We start from the raw sequence: 15427 nt of genomic DNA, 5'->3' as shown, positions 1-15427 counted from the left end.
AACCAGAAATTGTGAAAGTGAAGGCAGTTACAACGATGGTTCGAGGAAGTTAAAGTTAAGGGCCGATACCGATACCAAGTATTCGACTCCAGCGATACCGATCAAATCGGGAAATATCGTTACTACCGATTTCCCGCACTTTGTAATTCCCGTTTGCCCGCGCTTTGTCTTGCGCCAGACGACCAATCGCTGACATGGAGCTGAAAAGACTGTGGGCTCGATATTAGGCAATGACCACTGCACGGCAGCTCTGCAGTGCCAGTCTTGTGGCCTGTGAGCGCTACAAGAGTGAACTCTTTAACGATCATGAGTTTCGACCTAAGTACGTCCTTAATCCAATTTTAAATTTTTGACTGTCTTATTGACTCTTCTATAGAGTACTGTGAACATTGCACAACTTAAACATTAATAAGCACTAAACAACTATACTAAACATTATAATTTCAATATATCAACAAAGTTGAAATGGTAAACTGGCCACCGTTACGATTATAAAAGCTGACGTTTCGAGCGTTAGACCAACCAGGCACTTTTAAATGCGCTCGTGCACGATGCAAAACGTGTCCTTTCAAAGTTCACAACACTGAGAAAATATCGGGACCCAAACGATCCATTAAGATCACCGATCACTTCACGTGCACCTCCGCCAATGTAATCTATTGCATAACTTGCACTTATTGCAAAAAGATTTACATCGGCGAAACAGGCAGAGGACTAGGTGACCGATTCCGAGAACACCTTCGCGACGTGGAGAGGAATGACAAGGACACATCGAAACCAGTCGCTAGACATTTTAATTTACCTAATCATTCTAAGCAACACATGGCAATCTGCGGTCTTTCCTTACACTTACGTGCTGTCGATTCTCAACAGAGAATCAACAGTAGGCTGCGCCTTGTGAGCACAAAATTTTGACCATTGTGATGACGAATATCGTTGACATAACAGTACGGACCACGCTAAACCACTGTTGATTTGTTAAATCAATAGCAACAACAATAATATCAACAAAAAAGGTTAGCATTTATCTCTCTTTTTTTATTTACAGACCGAATTAGACTACAGTATGAACAAGTACTATGCGCAAACCTTACAAGACAGTAGGTTAAACTGATTACACGGAGCTTCCACTCAAATAAAAACAAATAGCAGTCTGCACTTTATCCCTCGTTAAACTAAGATAAGAGTATAAAAAGGAGAAAATAAAAACAGAAAGTCTTCTTTCTATAAGGTCAGTTTGGTTAGTCTACTGGATACCAGCGTGAACTGTGTATGGATGATTATTTTCCTATTGATTAATCTTAGATATAGTAATGAAATTAATTGAACGATAATAATATTAAAATAATTGTAACGGTGATGATAATAGGAAAAAAACTTCATCTCAAAGTCAAGAGAATATTGCATAAAGTTGAGAACAATTGATAAAACACGATTTTCATCATTTCTTGATAATATAGACACGGATCATAGACACACATAACCGGTGAAGAACGATACGGAACAGCGCATGCGCCTCTATCCGTTCATAAACTAGATCTGTAGCAATGCTCAGAAATAGACTAATTATTTAGGAAAATAAGGCACTATTGAAATGATTTGTGAATGTAGTTGTGTTCTTTTTTTAAAAGTATTTTTATTTGATCACGTGACAGTCAGTGTTGTTGGTGGCTTGTTTCGCACTGTAGCTATCAAAGCTCCAGGCTTTCTCTTCTTTTGCTGTCTTCCTCAGGCCGTTAAGTGCATGCGCCATTCAGTTTGCATCTTAGCATTGTAGTAAAGTACAGAGTCGGGATGTTCCATCAACAACTCTAACTGAAGCCGATCAAACTTCTCTTGTTTATCTTCGGGAACTTGCCCTTCTCGGCCACCCTTCGGTTCATCACCGGCTCCAAGGAACGACTCGGAATACCAATTGTCAAACTCGGTTACGAGACGATGCCTACATTGATTGACCAGCTTCTCGCAGTAGATAACTTCGGATTTAGTGTTGAGCAGGTCTTCGAAGTCACGCCGATAGCGTAACTTTAGATCTTTTGCTTTAAAGACAAGTTCATACTCATTATCATCAATAATGACTTGACCGTCGTTCTCTGGTGTCGTTGATTTCTTCCATAAGACTGTTGACTGACGAGAACAGTTCCTTGGCCTTTCTCTTTTTCTCACACAAAATTTCTACAAGGAATAAGCAATTATTAGGTACTTATAATCTGCAGTAGCACATACGGAGACTGGTATGGTTTATCCGAAGGTTCTACTAGATTCTCCTGGTTAAAGACAAAAGCTTACAACTGAAAAGAAAAAAAAAAACAGAAACGAATGAAATCGGATACTTTTCATTGTGGATACGTCCAACGCTACTGCCTCACTTTCAACTACAAAAGCCAATCGTAACGACACTTTAAACTTCTAAAGTCGTGATATGAATCAGTCCCCGAAGTTTATTGATAGCTCCAGGAAAGCACCAGGGCCTGAGGTTGAAAGTTCGCCGTATCCTCATTCCGATATCAGTTGGGTTCGTGAGACTGAAATATTGAAGTCAACTTGTAACTGACCCCACCCTCTCTTCCAACCATATCAAAGTGCGAGTGGTGCTACATAAAAGGGTCATTCAACATTGCCGTCCCGGTGTAAGAGATATAAAGGCTTTGCCTTAACTAATGGTACTGTTAAAAAATAACCAGGAAAACCATAAGGAAAGTTAGGCTTTGTGATACGACACTGAAACCTTTGTTGATGAAAAATGCGTGGGAATCAGGAATGCCAGCTGTGGCCCATGCTTAATTGTCGAATCTAACGTTCAAATCTAATGATTCCTGTCGTTATTTCAAGGTTATTTTTTTGTTCTCCGATTTCTTACCCTACTAAAAGCTAATGATTTAAGATCAGTAATTCGACCTGGAATCAGTAAACAAGCCGCCACTTTCTGCCCAGCATTCATCGCAAATTCCAACCCATTGCATCTTACTCAGAATCCCCGGTTCTGTTACACCCCACCAAGAATACCACTAACCTTTATTTTGATTGAGGATCCTGTTAATTTCACTGCCTCTTTCCTGTTTGATTTCCTCAAAAGCTTCGCTTTTGGGTGAAGGGGTGGCCACGCACTGTGTAGGAGACTGAGCTGAAGGTGATTGCCCTCGATCTTGCCCATCGCTTCCGGCTTGACCATCAATTTGCCCTCCACTTCCCCGTGCGGGAGACTTTGCGCTGTCTCTCCCTTTAGCTTTTCCCCGACTCTTCACCTTTCTGGTGCTTACCAAGGAGGCAACGTTGGGTTTTACGCCAGGAGAAGCTACACCTACACCAAATCCTTGGGCGTCGACTTCTCCAACCAATCCGCTCTCATCGCCTTGGACAGTGCCTTGCTTACCTGCCCTGGCTACAGAGTAAAAACAAATGTTCATTGTTCTATTTAAGACTGTACCGATGTTACGCGCGAAAAACCCAAATTCCGCGTGAAAAGAGATGTTACTCCTTGCTAAAAGATAGATAATGGCGGTTGAATTGTACAAGCTCCGAAAAAAATCTAATTGGTTCCTATTAGAAAATTTCAACTCCTTGGCGATCGAGAATGCAATTTCAAAAATAGTTTTCCAACCAACGGAAGAAAAAAATACGTATAAAAAATTTTACTAGCTTTCGAGGAACCGATAGTTAAAAGTACAACCAAAGTATAACAGCCAATAACCAAGAAGCATTGAAAGAATGCGACAGATCATGAAATAGATGCTGTCAGTTTGTGACGCAAAGTTTACCGTCAAAAAAACGACTTAAAATAATAATAATATAATAATAAAATAGTTCAAAGCACAAATGCACCTTCATGACCAGGACGGGGGGATACTTTCTGGTACTTCCTGGGGATGTGCCGCTGGATGGGGTCTCATTTTTACGACTGGATTGACTATAGTTGGGTTGTATCATAATTAGATTTATTAGAATGGAGTCGCATATTTTTTGGGGGGATTTTACGGATAAAAAAATTCTTGTAAGTAGGGATTTGAAAAAAAAATTAGAAGATTCGCGGTTAAAAAGGTGTTTCATTTACCCAAAAGTGACCGAGTTGGGTTCTATAATTGACCACAGAATAGACTAAAACGGTAATGGGGTTCTGAGAGGCCGGGCACAATTCCCAGCAAAAATGGTCTAAGTATCACCCCCCCTCCCCCCCCTCGATCCGACTCCCTGGACTGCATGAATATAACTCACCGGAAGTTGCTCCATCTCTCTCCTATAAAAGAGACTTAACTCATGTGCATTCCCTAAATACAAGAATAGAAGGGATTTATAGGTTAAGCATTACCTCTTGTTTCAAAGTATAAACGTTGCTTCCCCTTTATGATTATTATTCCCCCTTTTACGAGCTGCTATCTCCTACCAGCTATTTTTATGTATTTTTTTTTTTTTAATCTGAACGATAGAAATAAACACGGGGGATAATGCAGAATATAAAAACTATCCTGCAAGACTTGTTTTATATTCACCTTGACTATGATTTACAAGACCTTTCCCTGAGAGACAAAGAACCGCTTCATTCTGATAAAGAAGAAAAAAAAGATTGAAATAAACTTTCACTTTCTAGTTTACATATGTCAGATAAAAGTAGCTCCTCCCAAGTCCGCTCGTCACCATTTTTGTGCCAACAGTGTACGGAGGAAAAAACGTTGCCTACCAGACAATGAGTCTTGAAATCGCATGAGGCACTCGATGATCCTTCATCTGCACATGTCGTGAAGGTTACTGAAATACCGCTGGAAATTGCAGCACTGAAGAGCGCTTTCAGGATTATCTTCGTCATCTTGAATAATTTTGCCTGAGACATTAAGGTATAAAATTAAAAGAAGCGAAAACAGAAGCAGATATTAAGCAGAAGCAGTTTCAAATCAACTACGAAAAAAAAAAAAATAGGAAAAAAACAGTATACTGTTTTCAGGTTTTGCTATTTCGGAAGTTTTCCTTTAAACTTTTGAACGTAATTTTTCCTTGAATAACCCATCACGATGTTAGCAATTGATTCTTAAAAAAGAAAATTTGAACATTTTTACTTTAACTGCCATTTTAAGATCGCGAGTCTATGATGTTGTTAAAAATATGATGATAATTCTTATTTTAAAGAAAAATTAAGATCTGCGAGCTAGAAATCAGAATCCACACGCACTGTGAAGATACAATAATATGGTAAACCTTTGTTTTTGCCTCGTTCGTTGGACGGTTTTGACACAAACATGGACAGCCCCTTAGTGACTCAGACAAACGTACCAAATGAGTCTCCACTGTGGTTTTTTATTTTTTTCTGTTGTTAATAAGCGTTTTGGAGGCGATGGAGTATTACGGTTCGTATTTGTCTCGAGACCTACTTCCTTGCTCCAGCTCCTTCTTAAAGAGATGAAGAACTGAAAAGATCACGGTCATGGCTTCTGTGCTTAATTCTTGAGTGTAAATTGAGCCTAAAATCTGCTTCATACAGTCAGTTGATACAGTCGCACCAGAACTAAAAGACAAACTATCCTTTTTTTCTTCTGTATGAAATGGTAAGTTACTAAATACACTAAAGCAGTTTGGAGCAATAGGTATATAGATTTTTAGTTTTGCCTCGTTCTTAAAGGTAATATACAAGGCGCAAGAATAGCGTATTCGCAGTGAAATTTGACCATGCCAGGTCATTTTACTTTTTTTCTTTTTACTACGGTGAGTTGCATTTCTATCTTTTCAACTCAAAGCTCACTTCGGTGAAACACAGATAGAAGAAGGAAATTTTAAAAACTCAAGGCACATACCAAAAGGCCAAAGGTTCAGTGTTTGCCCAATTCCAACTGAGTCTGGTATCAAATGAACACAATCATGATTTTAGTTAAAAAACATGGCAGCCGCTGAATAAATTATTCTTAAAATGACTTAAAAGTAAATTTATCTATTTTGACGTGGTTGATAGAGTCTCAAATAGTTTGTGAAAAAGCTGTTAAGAGTTATTCCATACTGTCAATGGACCGTCACATAAACAAGACTGAAAATACCTTTTCTTCTTAGTACAGACTAGCCATTCTCTGGTCATTTTAAAGGAAATCAAATTCGGTATTCATTTTTCAATTTTTCAAACTCTAAAGTTTTATTGAATGAAAATTGATTGAAAAGGAATCCAGGCTGTTGACATAGTTGACTTGGCAATCAAATCTCTAATCAGCATCATTAAAATATGACATGTTTGGATGTGCAGGCGAATGTTCACGTGGGAACTGGAACACAGGGTATATCTATTCATGCCATGTTCAAGTAAAGAAGCTGAAATGTATTAAATGCACCTTTTCAGAATTAATTCCGATGATATCTCCTTGATGTATTAAATACCACTGAAGGGAACTGAGGTTAGGAAAGATCATAACTAAAGCCATTTTGTCCAACAGTAGGGTGCATTTTGAGGGCTAGATTAGATATTTTTGGCTGGTTAAAATGTACTTTTCCCGCTTGCCAAAATGTTTAATTTCCGAAGATAAACGCTTATCATGTACAGAAAATGTAAAAACGACTATATTGCAAAGTAGTGTCGTAGTGTTTATTGACTGCAAAAAAAAATAGGAATGGTGATCATCCATGGAATATTGTATTAACCCGCTTTGTTCGTGCTTGTTATAGCACTATCAATGTTTTAATATTCTTAATGGCATCTTCAGTGTCATGGACTTGAATTCAATAGTTCATTTGTTTCGCCTTGCGAAGAATGGCGGATATGGCTTCATAAAAAGTTTAGACTTATAAATCTGCGAGTATGCGTTGGGTAGACATGATTACTATTGGCTCTTGCGAAACACCGTTTCCTTCTCGTTGGAGGTGAGCCGCTATGACATGGAACAGCCCACGCGGCTTGTTGAGGATTCCAACCTCCTAACCGTTTATTATAAATACTGAACAAATGTTAACCGCTTTATTAACATCATCAAGCGACCAATACTGCGCACTTAAACTTTGACAAAACTCACATCCTTAGGTGTTGAGCCGAATCTTTTCACAGTGACGGACGGGGTACTTTGGACGAAAATTTCGATACGGCATAAAAGGTAAGGAAAGAAATTGTGATAAAGAGAGGTTTAGGCTTAAGATGCAAATTCTGATACCATCTGAACTTAGGATTGCTAACAGTTAGTGTGTGTAATTCCCCAAGCAAATGGCCGATTCACCGATTTCCGTGAGTCTCAATCTCACCGATATTTCTGTAAGTAATCCATGTGTGAAATTTCCTCAAATTATTGGGTGAGCTTTGCTTTAATGATGCTAGATTGACCCTTCCAGATCACAATTCTGGGTAAGAATTTCTATTACGCCTACACGTTTCGTGCGTATGATTAAAGTTAATTTACCCAAAATAGTCAAGTTTCATTTCTTCCTTTCAGTATAACTTTAGCAGATGAGAATGTTGAACAAAGTGGATGAATATATTTGCTAAAATGGCTAAATAAATTTGATCAAGCTCTTCTAGAAGTTACTGGCATATATAGCCTTTAAAAATGTAGTTATTGGGTTAGCTAGCTTAAATACAGAACGAGTTACGATTTGTAACACGGCAATTGTTATAAGGTTTTCTCTTCGTTGGTCCTGTTGACATTTGCGGAGAATTGTTTATACTCTGACGAGGAATCAAAAGAAGCAGTTAGTTTGTTCGATTAAGTGGTGAATGTATGCCTTTTCCTAACATGGCGAAGAACGAATTAGATTGGTTGTTATTTGGGAGTGATTCTTGGATCAGCAAAGGCCATCATTATCACTCTCACGTCGCCCACGTTCAAAAATATAAGACCTCCCTGGGCGCGAATTCTATGGGGGAACAACGTTTCTTTTTCACACACCGTCATACAAATAATCTGTCTGCAATGTCGGAAACCTGGAGACGCCCCCACGCGAGAACAATTTCTTTACCTGTGAAACCAGATATTTCGTTTTGTTTATACAGTGACAGTTGATTGATTAAATTAGTTATTCTCATATTACCTATATATAAAGAAGCGATTACACATTAGGCCCGGTTTAAACGTCGCATTTTACATGCGCCGAACCTAATTGCCGAATTAAGTGCATGTAAAATGCGACGTTTAAATCAATTAAATTCAGCAGATTTGTATTAAATGCGAGTTCAGTCGAATATTCGACTGATCCAGTCGATTATGCGACTGAAGTTCGACAGTTGATTTAAACGCCGCATTTTACATGTGCCAAATCTAATTCATAAATTATGTTTAATTATATTTTACCCATAACACAACAGTTTTATGGTACATGACATGCGCAAAGAAAACTGGCGGGAAAGAATCGAACATCAGAATATGTAGTCCATACCTTGTGCCACCAGCCTTCATTTCGTATCAATCGACGGCACGATCGGGGTCTTGGGACACGTGCTATGGCATTTCTTTGCGATGGGAAAAGCATAACAAGGGAACAAACGTACAGAAGCCGTCTTCTTCTTGCTAGCAGATGATACACTGCCATCTGCATTATAAGTCGCCGTTTCCTGTTAGCGCGAATGGTGCTTGAGAGGCATAAACGCCGAAAACACAAAATAGCCTCCTTATTTTTGTCAGCCATATTAGCGGGGGACTTACAGCGGAGTCTGGGAATGAAGCTGTCACTCGCACTCGGCAATTAAATTCGGCACAATTAAATGCGACGTTTAAATCAAATGCCGAACTTTTTAAATTCAGGTCGACTTAAATTAGTATTAGATTCGGCGCATGTAAAATGCGACGGTTAAACCGGGCCTAAGACACACCATAAACGAGTTGGAATTACGCCTACGCTTGGTTTTGTTATATGGCGCCCAACGTGGGGCATTGATACCCTGAGACACAAGACACGAAATGGCCTACCACGTACTCGCGCCAAACGAGGTGGAAATGGGACTGTTATGACAAAACTAATGAATGAAGCGGATGGTCTTCTCAAGGCTGAAACGAGTGACAAGAAACGCCTGAAGGCTATTGCTGCTTCTCTAGACGAGATGTTAAATTTGGTTAAAACACTCGGCGAAGAAATCATAGAGAATTGCGCGGTGGAAGAGGTCGAAGCCGAAATAGAAGAATCGGATGAAATCAATTCACGAGTAATTGATCGATTGCTAGTCATAAATGAAGCGACTGGTTCAATGGATAACAATGACGGACTTTCGGTTGTCCAACAACGAATATCGACGATACTACGCCCCCTGGTTCTCAACAATCGATTACGCCTTCTGGATCAAGTGGAACTTCGACTTTGGCTTCTAAAAATAATGTTCAACTCCAATTGCCCGGGAGTGCAGCTTATGGTGGATTTCATTCTTTTGACGTCGCTTCAACTTCCCACGCTGAGAACATGCAATCATGAGGAAATTCAGGTCTGGGTTCTCATTCACATACTAACTTTAGCATAAACGCTAATTCAGTGGCTTATCAGCCTAAAGCGAAGTTACCTAAACTAGTGTTACCGAAATTTAGAGGAGAAATTACGCAATGGCAAGGCTTCTGGGACAGCTTTAACAGCGCCATACACGCCAATCCTCATTTGAGTTTAATCGACAAATTTAATCACTTGCATTCACTGTTGGAGGGACAGGCAGCAAGAGGGATTCAAGGGCTAACTAGAACTGAGGCTAACTACAGGTCTGCCATCGAGATATTACACAAACGCTTCGGCAGAGTGCAGAACATAATATTGACACATATGGATGAAATGCTTAAAATTCCAGCATGTATTAACGATAAAGCGTCCCAACTTCGTCTCGGTTATGACAAAATCAGCATCAACATAAGAGGTTTGGAATCGTTGGGTGTAAGTTCTCACCAGTATGGGAGTTTATTGATTCCTGTGATCATGTCAAAGCTACCTCATGAAATGAGAATTCAAGTAGCTAGAAATACCGCGAGGGTCGTGTGGGAGATGTCCGACCTGTTAGAAGTGATCCGTCAGGAAGTTGAGGCACGCGAGATTAGGGAAGGTGTGAGGACCAATGTGAGCCTTGAGAAACTCCACCCTAATCATCATAAAACGCCGACCGCGAATGCTCTTTTGTCTCAAGATGGCACACGATTTTCGTCGACGGGAAATCAAATTAAATACGTCTATTGTGGTGGATTACATTACTCTGCTTCCTGTGAAAATGTGAGTGACCCTCATGCTCGTTTCGAAATCCTGAGAAAGGGTCGAAGTTACGTTTGGTGGTTACGTTTGTTTGAAACGTGATCACCACGGTGGCTCATGCAAAAGGAACTGTCGACGATGTCAGGGCCATCACCATCAGTCGATTTGCAGAAAATTTGTGCCAAAGAACCCCGATTACAGCTCCGATATGTCTGGTTTGATTGATCAGAATTCGAGGGAAGGGCAAAACTCGACTCTTGTGAGTCACACCAGAGAGCCAATTACGAATAAAATAGACCACGTAACAAAACCTGAAGAAGGAAATGAAACTCCATCCTTGGGGAGCACTGTGACCGCAACTTCGACCGCGAGGGCAAAGGGGGGCATTTTGTTACAAACTGCTGCCGCGATAGCAACAAACGAAGACCGATCCAAGTCCATTACCGTACAAATTTTGTTCGACAATGGCAGCCAACGTTCATACGTCACCGACTTCATCAAAGCGAAGCTGGGTTTAACTGCAACGTCCAGTGAGACCCTTCACCTTAACACTTTTGGTGAAAACGCTTATCGTACACAAAAATGTCAAGTTGTTACCTTGCCACTAAGAAGCAATAAAGATCAGTACGTGGAGATTTCAGCGCTTAATTTTCCAGTCATTTGTTCGCCACTTCCTAAGAGAATAGACGTCACGAAATACCCACATTTGATAGATTTAGATCTAGCAGACCGTTCTGCGATCGACCTAGACTCTATTGACATTCTCATTGGCTCAGATTATTACTGGGACATTGTAACTGGAGAATCAATCCGCGGTGAATTTGGTCAGTTTGGTTGGCTTCTGTCAGGCCCTACCGAAGAGCAACATGTCCATGAAATTTCCATTGTCGTCTCGAATCTTATCATCTCTGGTAAAACATTGTAAAACGAAACGAATGAAGCTGACGAGATCACGAATATGCTGAAAATGTTCTGGGAAACCGAAAGCATCGGAATCACAGACGAAATCGAATCCGCAACTCATTTGCAACTTAAAGCTAAGCGAAACGAAGAAATCTCTTTTAATGGTCGTCATTACGAAGTTGCTCTCCCATGGAAGGAAGACTGCTTGCCATGTACAAACAATTATCGAATGTGTGAAGCCCGTCTGTACGGTGGCTCATAAGTGCCATGCAAAAATTGTGATTTTTTTATCGTTTTAGCGACTTTTCTAGCGACTTTTTTAGCGACTTTTTTAGCGACTTTTTTAGCGACTTTTTTAGCGACTTTTTTAGCGACTTTTTTAGCGACTTTTTTAGCGACTTTTTTAGCGACTTTTTTAGCGAGATTTACAGGCAAGTACTCGGGAATGACAGCTTCCAGGGAAGAACTTTGTATAAAAATAACGCTGAATATAAAGAAAATCTTCATGATCGGCTCTTCTCCTCCAACGACGTGTATGAATTTCAACTTACCACGTGGGTCAGTCACAATGTGCAACTTGAGCCCGCTAAAAAAGTCGCTAAAAAAGTCGCTAAAAAAGTCGCTAAAAAAGTCGCTAAAAAAGTCGCTAAAAAAGTCGCTAAAAAAGTCGCTAAAAAAGTCGCTAAAAAAGTCGCTAAAAAAGTCGCTAAAAAAGTCGCTAAAAAAGTCGCTAAAAAAGTCGCTAGAAAAGTCGCTAAAACGATAAAAAAATCACAATTTTTGCATGGCACTTATGAGCCACCGTACGTCTGTGATCTTTGCATCATAAATCAAAAACCAGCCGATTTTACTTCACGAATATGACAAGATTATACAAGAGCAAACGCGAACGGAAATCGTCGAAAGGTGCCAAATTTGAACAATACGAACGAGCTCAATACAAAGAGGGTTTATTATTCACCTCACCACGCTGTTGTACAAAAGGATAGAGAAACGACAAAGGCTCGCATCGTTTATGATGGATCAGCCAAGAATTCTAAAGAAGAACGCTCCCTGAACGATTGTTTAGAAATTGGAGACAATTATATTCCCCATATCTTCGACATGTTAACTAAGTTTCGCTGGAATGCCATCGGGCTTACTGCAAATATTGAGAAAGCATTTTTGATGGTGGGCATCAAACAAGAAGATCGAGACCTGCTCCGATTTCTATGGTTCGAAGATCCGTTCGCGAAGAAACCCGAGATCGCAGAGTTTCGATTCAACCGACTTGTCTTCGGTCTACGCCCTTCGCCTTCAGTCCTGGGAGCCACAATAAAGCATCATTTGCGTTTGTACAAGCAAAGCGAACCGGAGATGGCGGAAATGTTAGAAAAATCTTTGTACGTTGACGACCTGATTACCGGAACAGAAACTGACGAGGAGGCTCTCGTCGTCTACAAGAAATCAAAGAAAATCATGGCCGAAGGCGGATTCAACCTTACAAAATGGAATTCAAACTCGCGCACCCTGTTGAGAGCGATCGAGAGCTAGTGTCGAAAATTCAAGCGAAGCCAAATCGAATCAAGATATTACGACAGAAGACGACGAGTCATACGCCAAATTATCGACTACACCTACTAGCTCTGAAGTGAATAACGACACGATTGTCAAGGTTCTAGGACTTAATTGGGACACTGCGTCTGATGAGTTTTTCTTCGATCTCACAGAATTGTACAAATATGGCAGTTCACTTCAGGCAACAAAACGTTCAGTTCTGAAACTGACGGCCAAGATATTCGATCCCATTGGATTTCTGACACCTTTCAACGCTGCAATGAAAATCTTGTTTCAAGAACTTTGCCTAAAGAAAATCGACTGGGATAGCGATTTAAAGGGATCTTTGCTCATCACTTGGAACACGCTACTTGAAGAATTGAAATGACTCAGCAATGTACGAATTCCGCGTTGTTATTTTCAATCACGACCTGTAGAAATAGAGCTTCATGGTTTCAGCGACGCCTCTCATCGCGCGTATGCAGCAGTTATTTTCATGCGTTCACTCTATCAAGACGGACGAGTTGACGTTCGTTGCAGCTGGTTGCCTCAGAATCACGAGTTGCGCCATTGAAGAAACAGTCTATCCCACGGCTGGAATAACTAGGAGCAGTTCTCCTCCCACGACTTGTTCACAAAATTCAATTCTAACGAAAACCAATTGAAAACAATCAATTGGACCGACTCGATGACTGCCTTGTGTTGGATCAAAAACAAGCGAGTATGGAAACAGACGTCCAGCATCGTGTGGAAGAAGTTCGAAAATTGACCTCCAAGGATGAGTGGAGACATTGCCCAGGCGAATTGAATCCTGCAGATATACCTTCTCGTGGTTTGTCGGCTAAGAAACTTTCCACAGATACGACTTGGTGGAATGGCGCAGCATACCTTTACCAACCAAAATCTGAATGGCCCGTTAATTGATCGACACAATCCGAAGATAAAGTTGCTCTTGAAGAAGCTGCAAAGAATCCACCATCTGTCACGCATTCACTTGTGAATAATTCAGACGACACTCCAGAGAGGAGAATCAATTAGATAATCGACCTAAGGCGCTTTCACAACTTAATAAGTCTGCTCCGTGTAACGGCCCTGGTTATCAAGTTTGTAAGGAAGTTCAAGAATCGAGTTCGAAACGAGAGTACCGAAGAAAAAGTGAGTTTAAAAGCCACCGATCTAAAGGAAGCCGAGCATCTCTGGATCAAGTCAGTGCAAGCATCGTCGTTCACCAAGGAAACTGAATTTCTTCAGCGCGAAGATCACAAGTCGACCCCGCAAACGTATGTCACACAGTTTGGCTTAGACCTACAAGAAGGCGTTGTGAGATGTAAGGGGCGATTGAACAATTCACCAGTACCTAAAAATTCAAGGAAACCTATCCTATTACCTGCAAGCCATGAATTTGTTCAGCTACTGGTAAAGCAGTCAGACGAATCTGCCCAACACAGTGGAATACGAGATACTCTGACAACATTAAGGGAACGGTTCTGGGTGCTTCGTGGACGAGAAACCGTGAAGAAATTTATTCGAAAATGTGTAACATGTCGCAAATACGAAGGCATGCCTTACAGCTCTCTGCCGTCTAACGATCTGCCTGACAAAAGAGTATCCGAAGATCCTCCGTTTACACATGTTGGTCTCGACTTTGTTGGGCCACTGTTCATCGAAACCAAGAGTCCTGAAGTTGAACGCAACGAATCGAAGGTTTACATATGTTTGTTTACATGCGCGTCAACGAGAGCTGTACACTTAGAAATATATAGAAGCCTTAGCGTTCTAGATTTTCTGCTAGCCTTCAGACGGTTTTCCAGCCGAAGGGGTCTACCCGCGACTCTTTCATCGGATAATGCCAAAACATTCAATTCTTCGTGCAAAGAAATACGCAAGATCACACGATCACACGAAGTTTGGCGATACCTAGGAAACCAAAGAATTTCCTGGCATTTCATTATTGAAAGGGCCCCGTGGTGGGGAGGTTTTTGGGAGAGATTGGTTCGCAGTTTTAACAGACCTCTCAAAAAAGTCCTTGGTCGTTCAACTCTCAATTTCGAAGAACTCCGAATTGTGCTAGTGGAAATCGAGTCAGTAATCAATACAAGACCCATTACATACATGTACGAGGACGCAGATTCAATTTCTTACCCTTTGACACCTTCGGATCTTATCTATGGTCGTCGGATCAGCTCAACGCCAAACAGCTCACATTACGAGATCATTAGTACCTACAGGTCATTGACAAGAAAAGCTCGACATCACAAGAGTTTACTTCAGCAGTCAACTAAGCAATGGAGAAGAGAGTATCTTACTAGTTTACGAGACCAGTCGAGCGTTGGAACCAAGGGAAATGGTGCTCGAGAAATATCGATCGGAGATATCGTGTTGCTGAAGAACGATTCGACGACGAGATGTTATTGGATACTGGCGAAAGTAGAAGAACTTATTCCTGGAACCGATGGAAGGGTTCGTGCCGCTGTCGTCAAGACAACTAGCAGAGATAAACGTCCTGTTTATCTTCGAAGAGTAGTGCAACATTTGATTCTAATTGAAGTAAAGGCGATCAATGAAGTCACACATTCAACGCAACCCGCTGTTGTTCAACCAGATAATCAAGTTGTACGAGATAACATTGCGAGACCTCGACGCACCGCAGCGGTTGTTGGAGAAATCAACAGACAATTGAACAAAGGCTGATAGTTTCGAAAGAAACTGTTTGGGGCTGCGTCGGTGGGAGTAACGAAATAATTTGGATATATCAACAAAGTTGAAATGGTAAATTGGCCACCGTAATGATTACAAAAGCTGACGTTTCGAGCGTTAGCCCTTCGTCGGAGCGACGAAGGGCTAACGCTCGAAACGTCAGCTTTTGTAATCATTACGGTGG

The 15427-nt window shown here is 40.8% G+C and overlaps 3 protein-coding genes and 1 pseudogene across 3 annotated transcripts; 3 read left to right on the top strand and 1 right to left on the bottom strand.

The window, feature by feature from the left end:
* Nucleotides 1-588: 588 nt before the first annotated feature.
* On the bottom strand, nt 589-3306 carry LOC111327363 (kinesin-like protein KIF9). The gene is made up of 2 exons (XM_022931518.2): nt 3014-3306; nt 589-2175 (listed from the first exon to the last, which is right to left on the bottom strand). Exons 1-2 carry the CDS (start codon nt 3170-3172, stop codon nt 1729-1731), a joined length of 606 nt encoding a protein of 201 aa, XP_022787253.2. The 5' UTR covers nt 3173-3306; the 3' UTR covers nt 589-1728.
* Nucleotides 3307-6196: 2890 nt separating this feature from the next.
* On the top strand, nt 6197-11272 carry LOC148723780 (uncharacterized; annotated as a pseudogene).
* Nucleotides 11273-12114: 842 nt separating this feature from the next.
* Nucleotides 12115-12543, top strand: LOC148723779 (uncharacterized). The gene has a single exon (XM_088734491.1). The coding sequence runs from the start codon at nt 12115-12117 to the stop codon at nt 12541-12543; it is 429 nt and encodes a 142-aa protein (XP_088590617.1).
* Nucleotides 12544-13269: 726 nt separating this feature from the next.
* Nucleotides 13270-15237, top strand: LOC148723778 (uncharacterized). The gene is made up of 2 exons (XM_088734490.1): nt 13270-13415; nt 13620-15237. Exons 1-2 carry the CDS (start codon nt 13270-13272, stop codon nt 15235-15237), a joined length of 1764 nt encoding a protein of 587 aa, XP_088590616.1.
* The last annotated feature ends 190 nt before the right edge of the window (nt 15238-15427 follow it).

The sequence above is a fragment of the Stylophora pistillata genome, chromosome 9 (assembly GCF_964205215.1).
Source record: "Stylophora pistillata chromosome 9, jaStyPist1.2, whole genome shotgun sequence".
Classification (NCBI taxonomy): Eukaryota; Metazoa; Cnidaria; class Anthozoa; order Scleractinia; family Pocilloporidae; genus Stylophora; species Stylophora pistillata.
This window is presented reverse-complemented; position numbering and strand designations above follow the sequence as displayed.

Excerpts from the sequence above, each read along its gene's own strand:
- LOC111327363 (XM_022931518.2), bottom strand. The coding sequence starts at position 3,172 with ATGGTCAAGCCGGAAGCGATGGGCAAGATCGAGGGCAATCACCTTCAG. Across the intron at positions 2,176-3,013 it reads GATCCTCAATCAAAATAAAG|AAATTTTGTGTGAGAAAAAG; the intron begins GTTAGTGGTATT and ends TATTCCTTGTAG.
- LOC148723779 (XM_088734491.1), top strand. The coding sequence starts at position 12,115 with ATGTTAACTAAGTTTCGCTGGAATGCCATCGGGCTTACTGCAAATATT.
- LOC148723778 (XM_088734490.1), top strand. The coding sequence starts at position 13,270 with ATGGAAACAGACGTCCAGCATCGTGTGGAAGAAGTTCGAAAATTGACC. Across the intron at positions 13,416-13,619 it reads CTTTCCACAGATACGACTTG|TCTGCTCCGTGTAACGGCCC; the intron begins GTGGAATGGCGC and ends CAACTTAATAAG.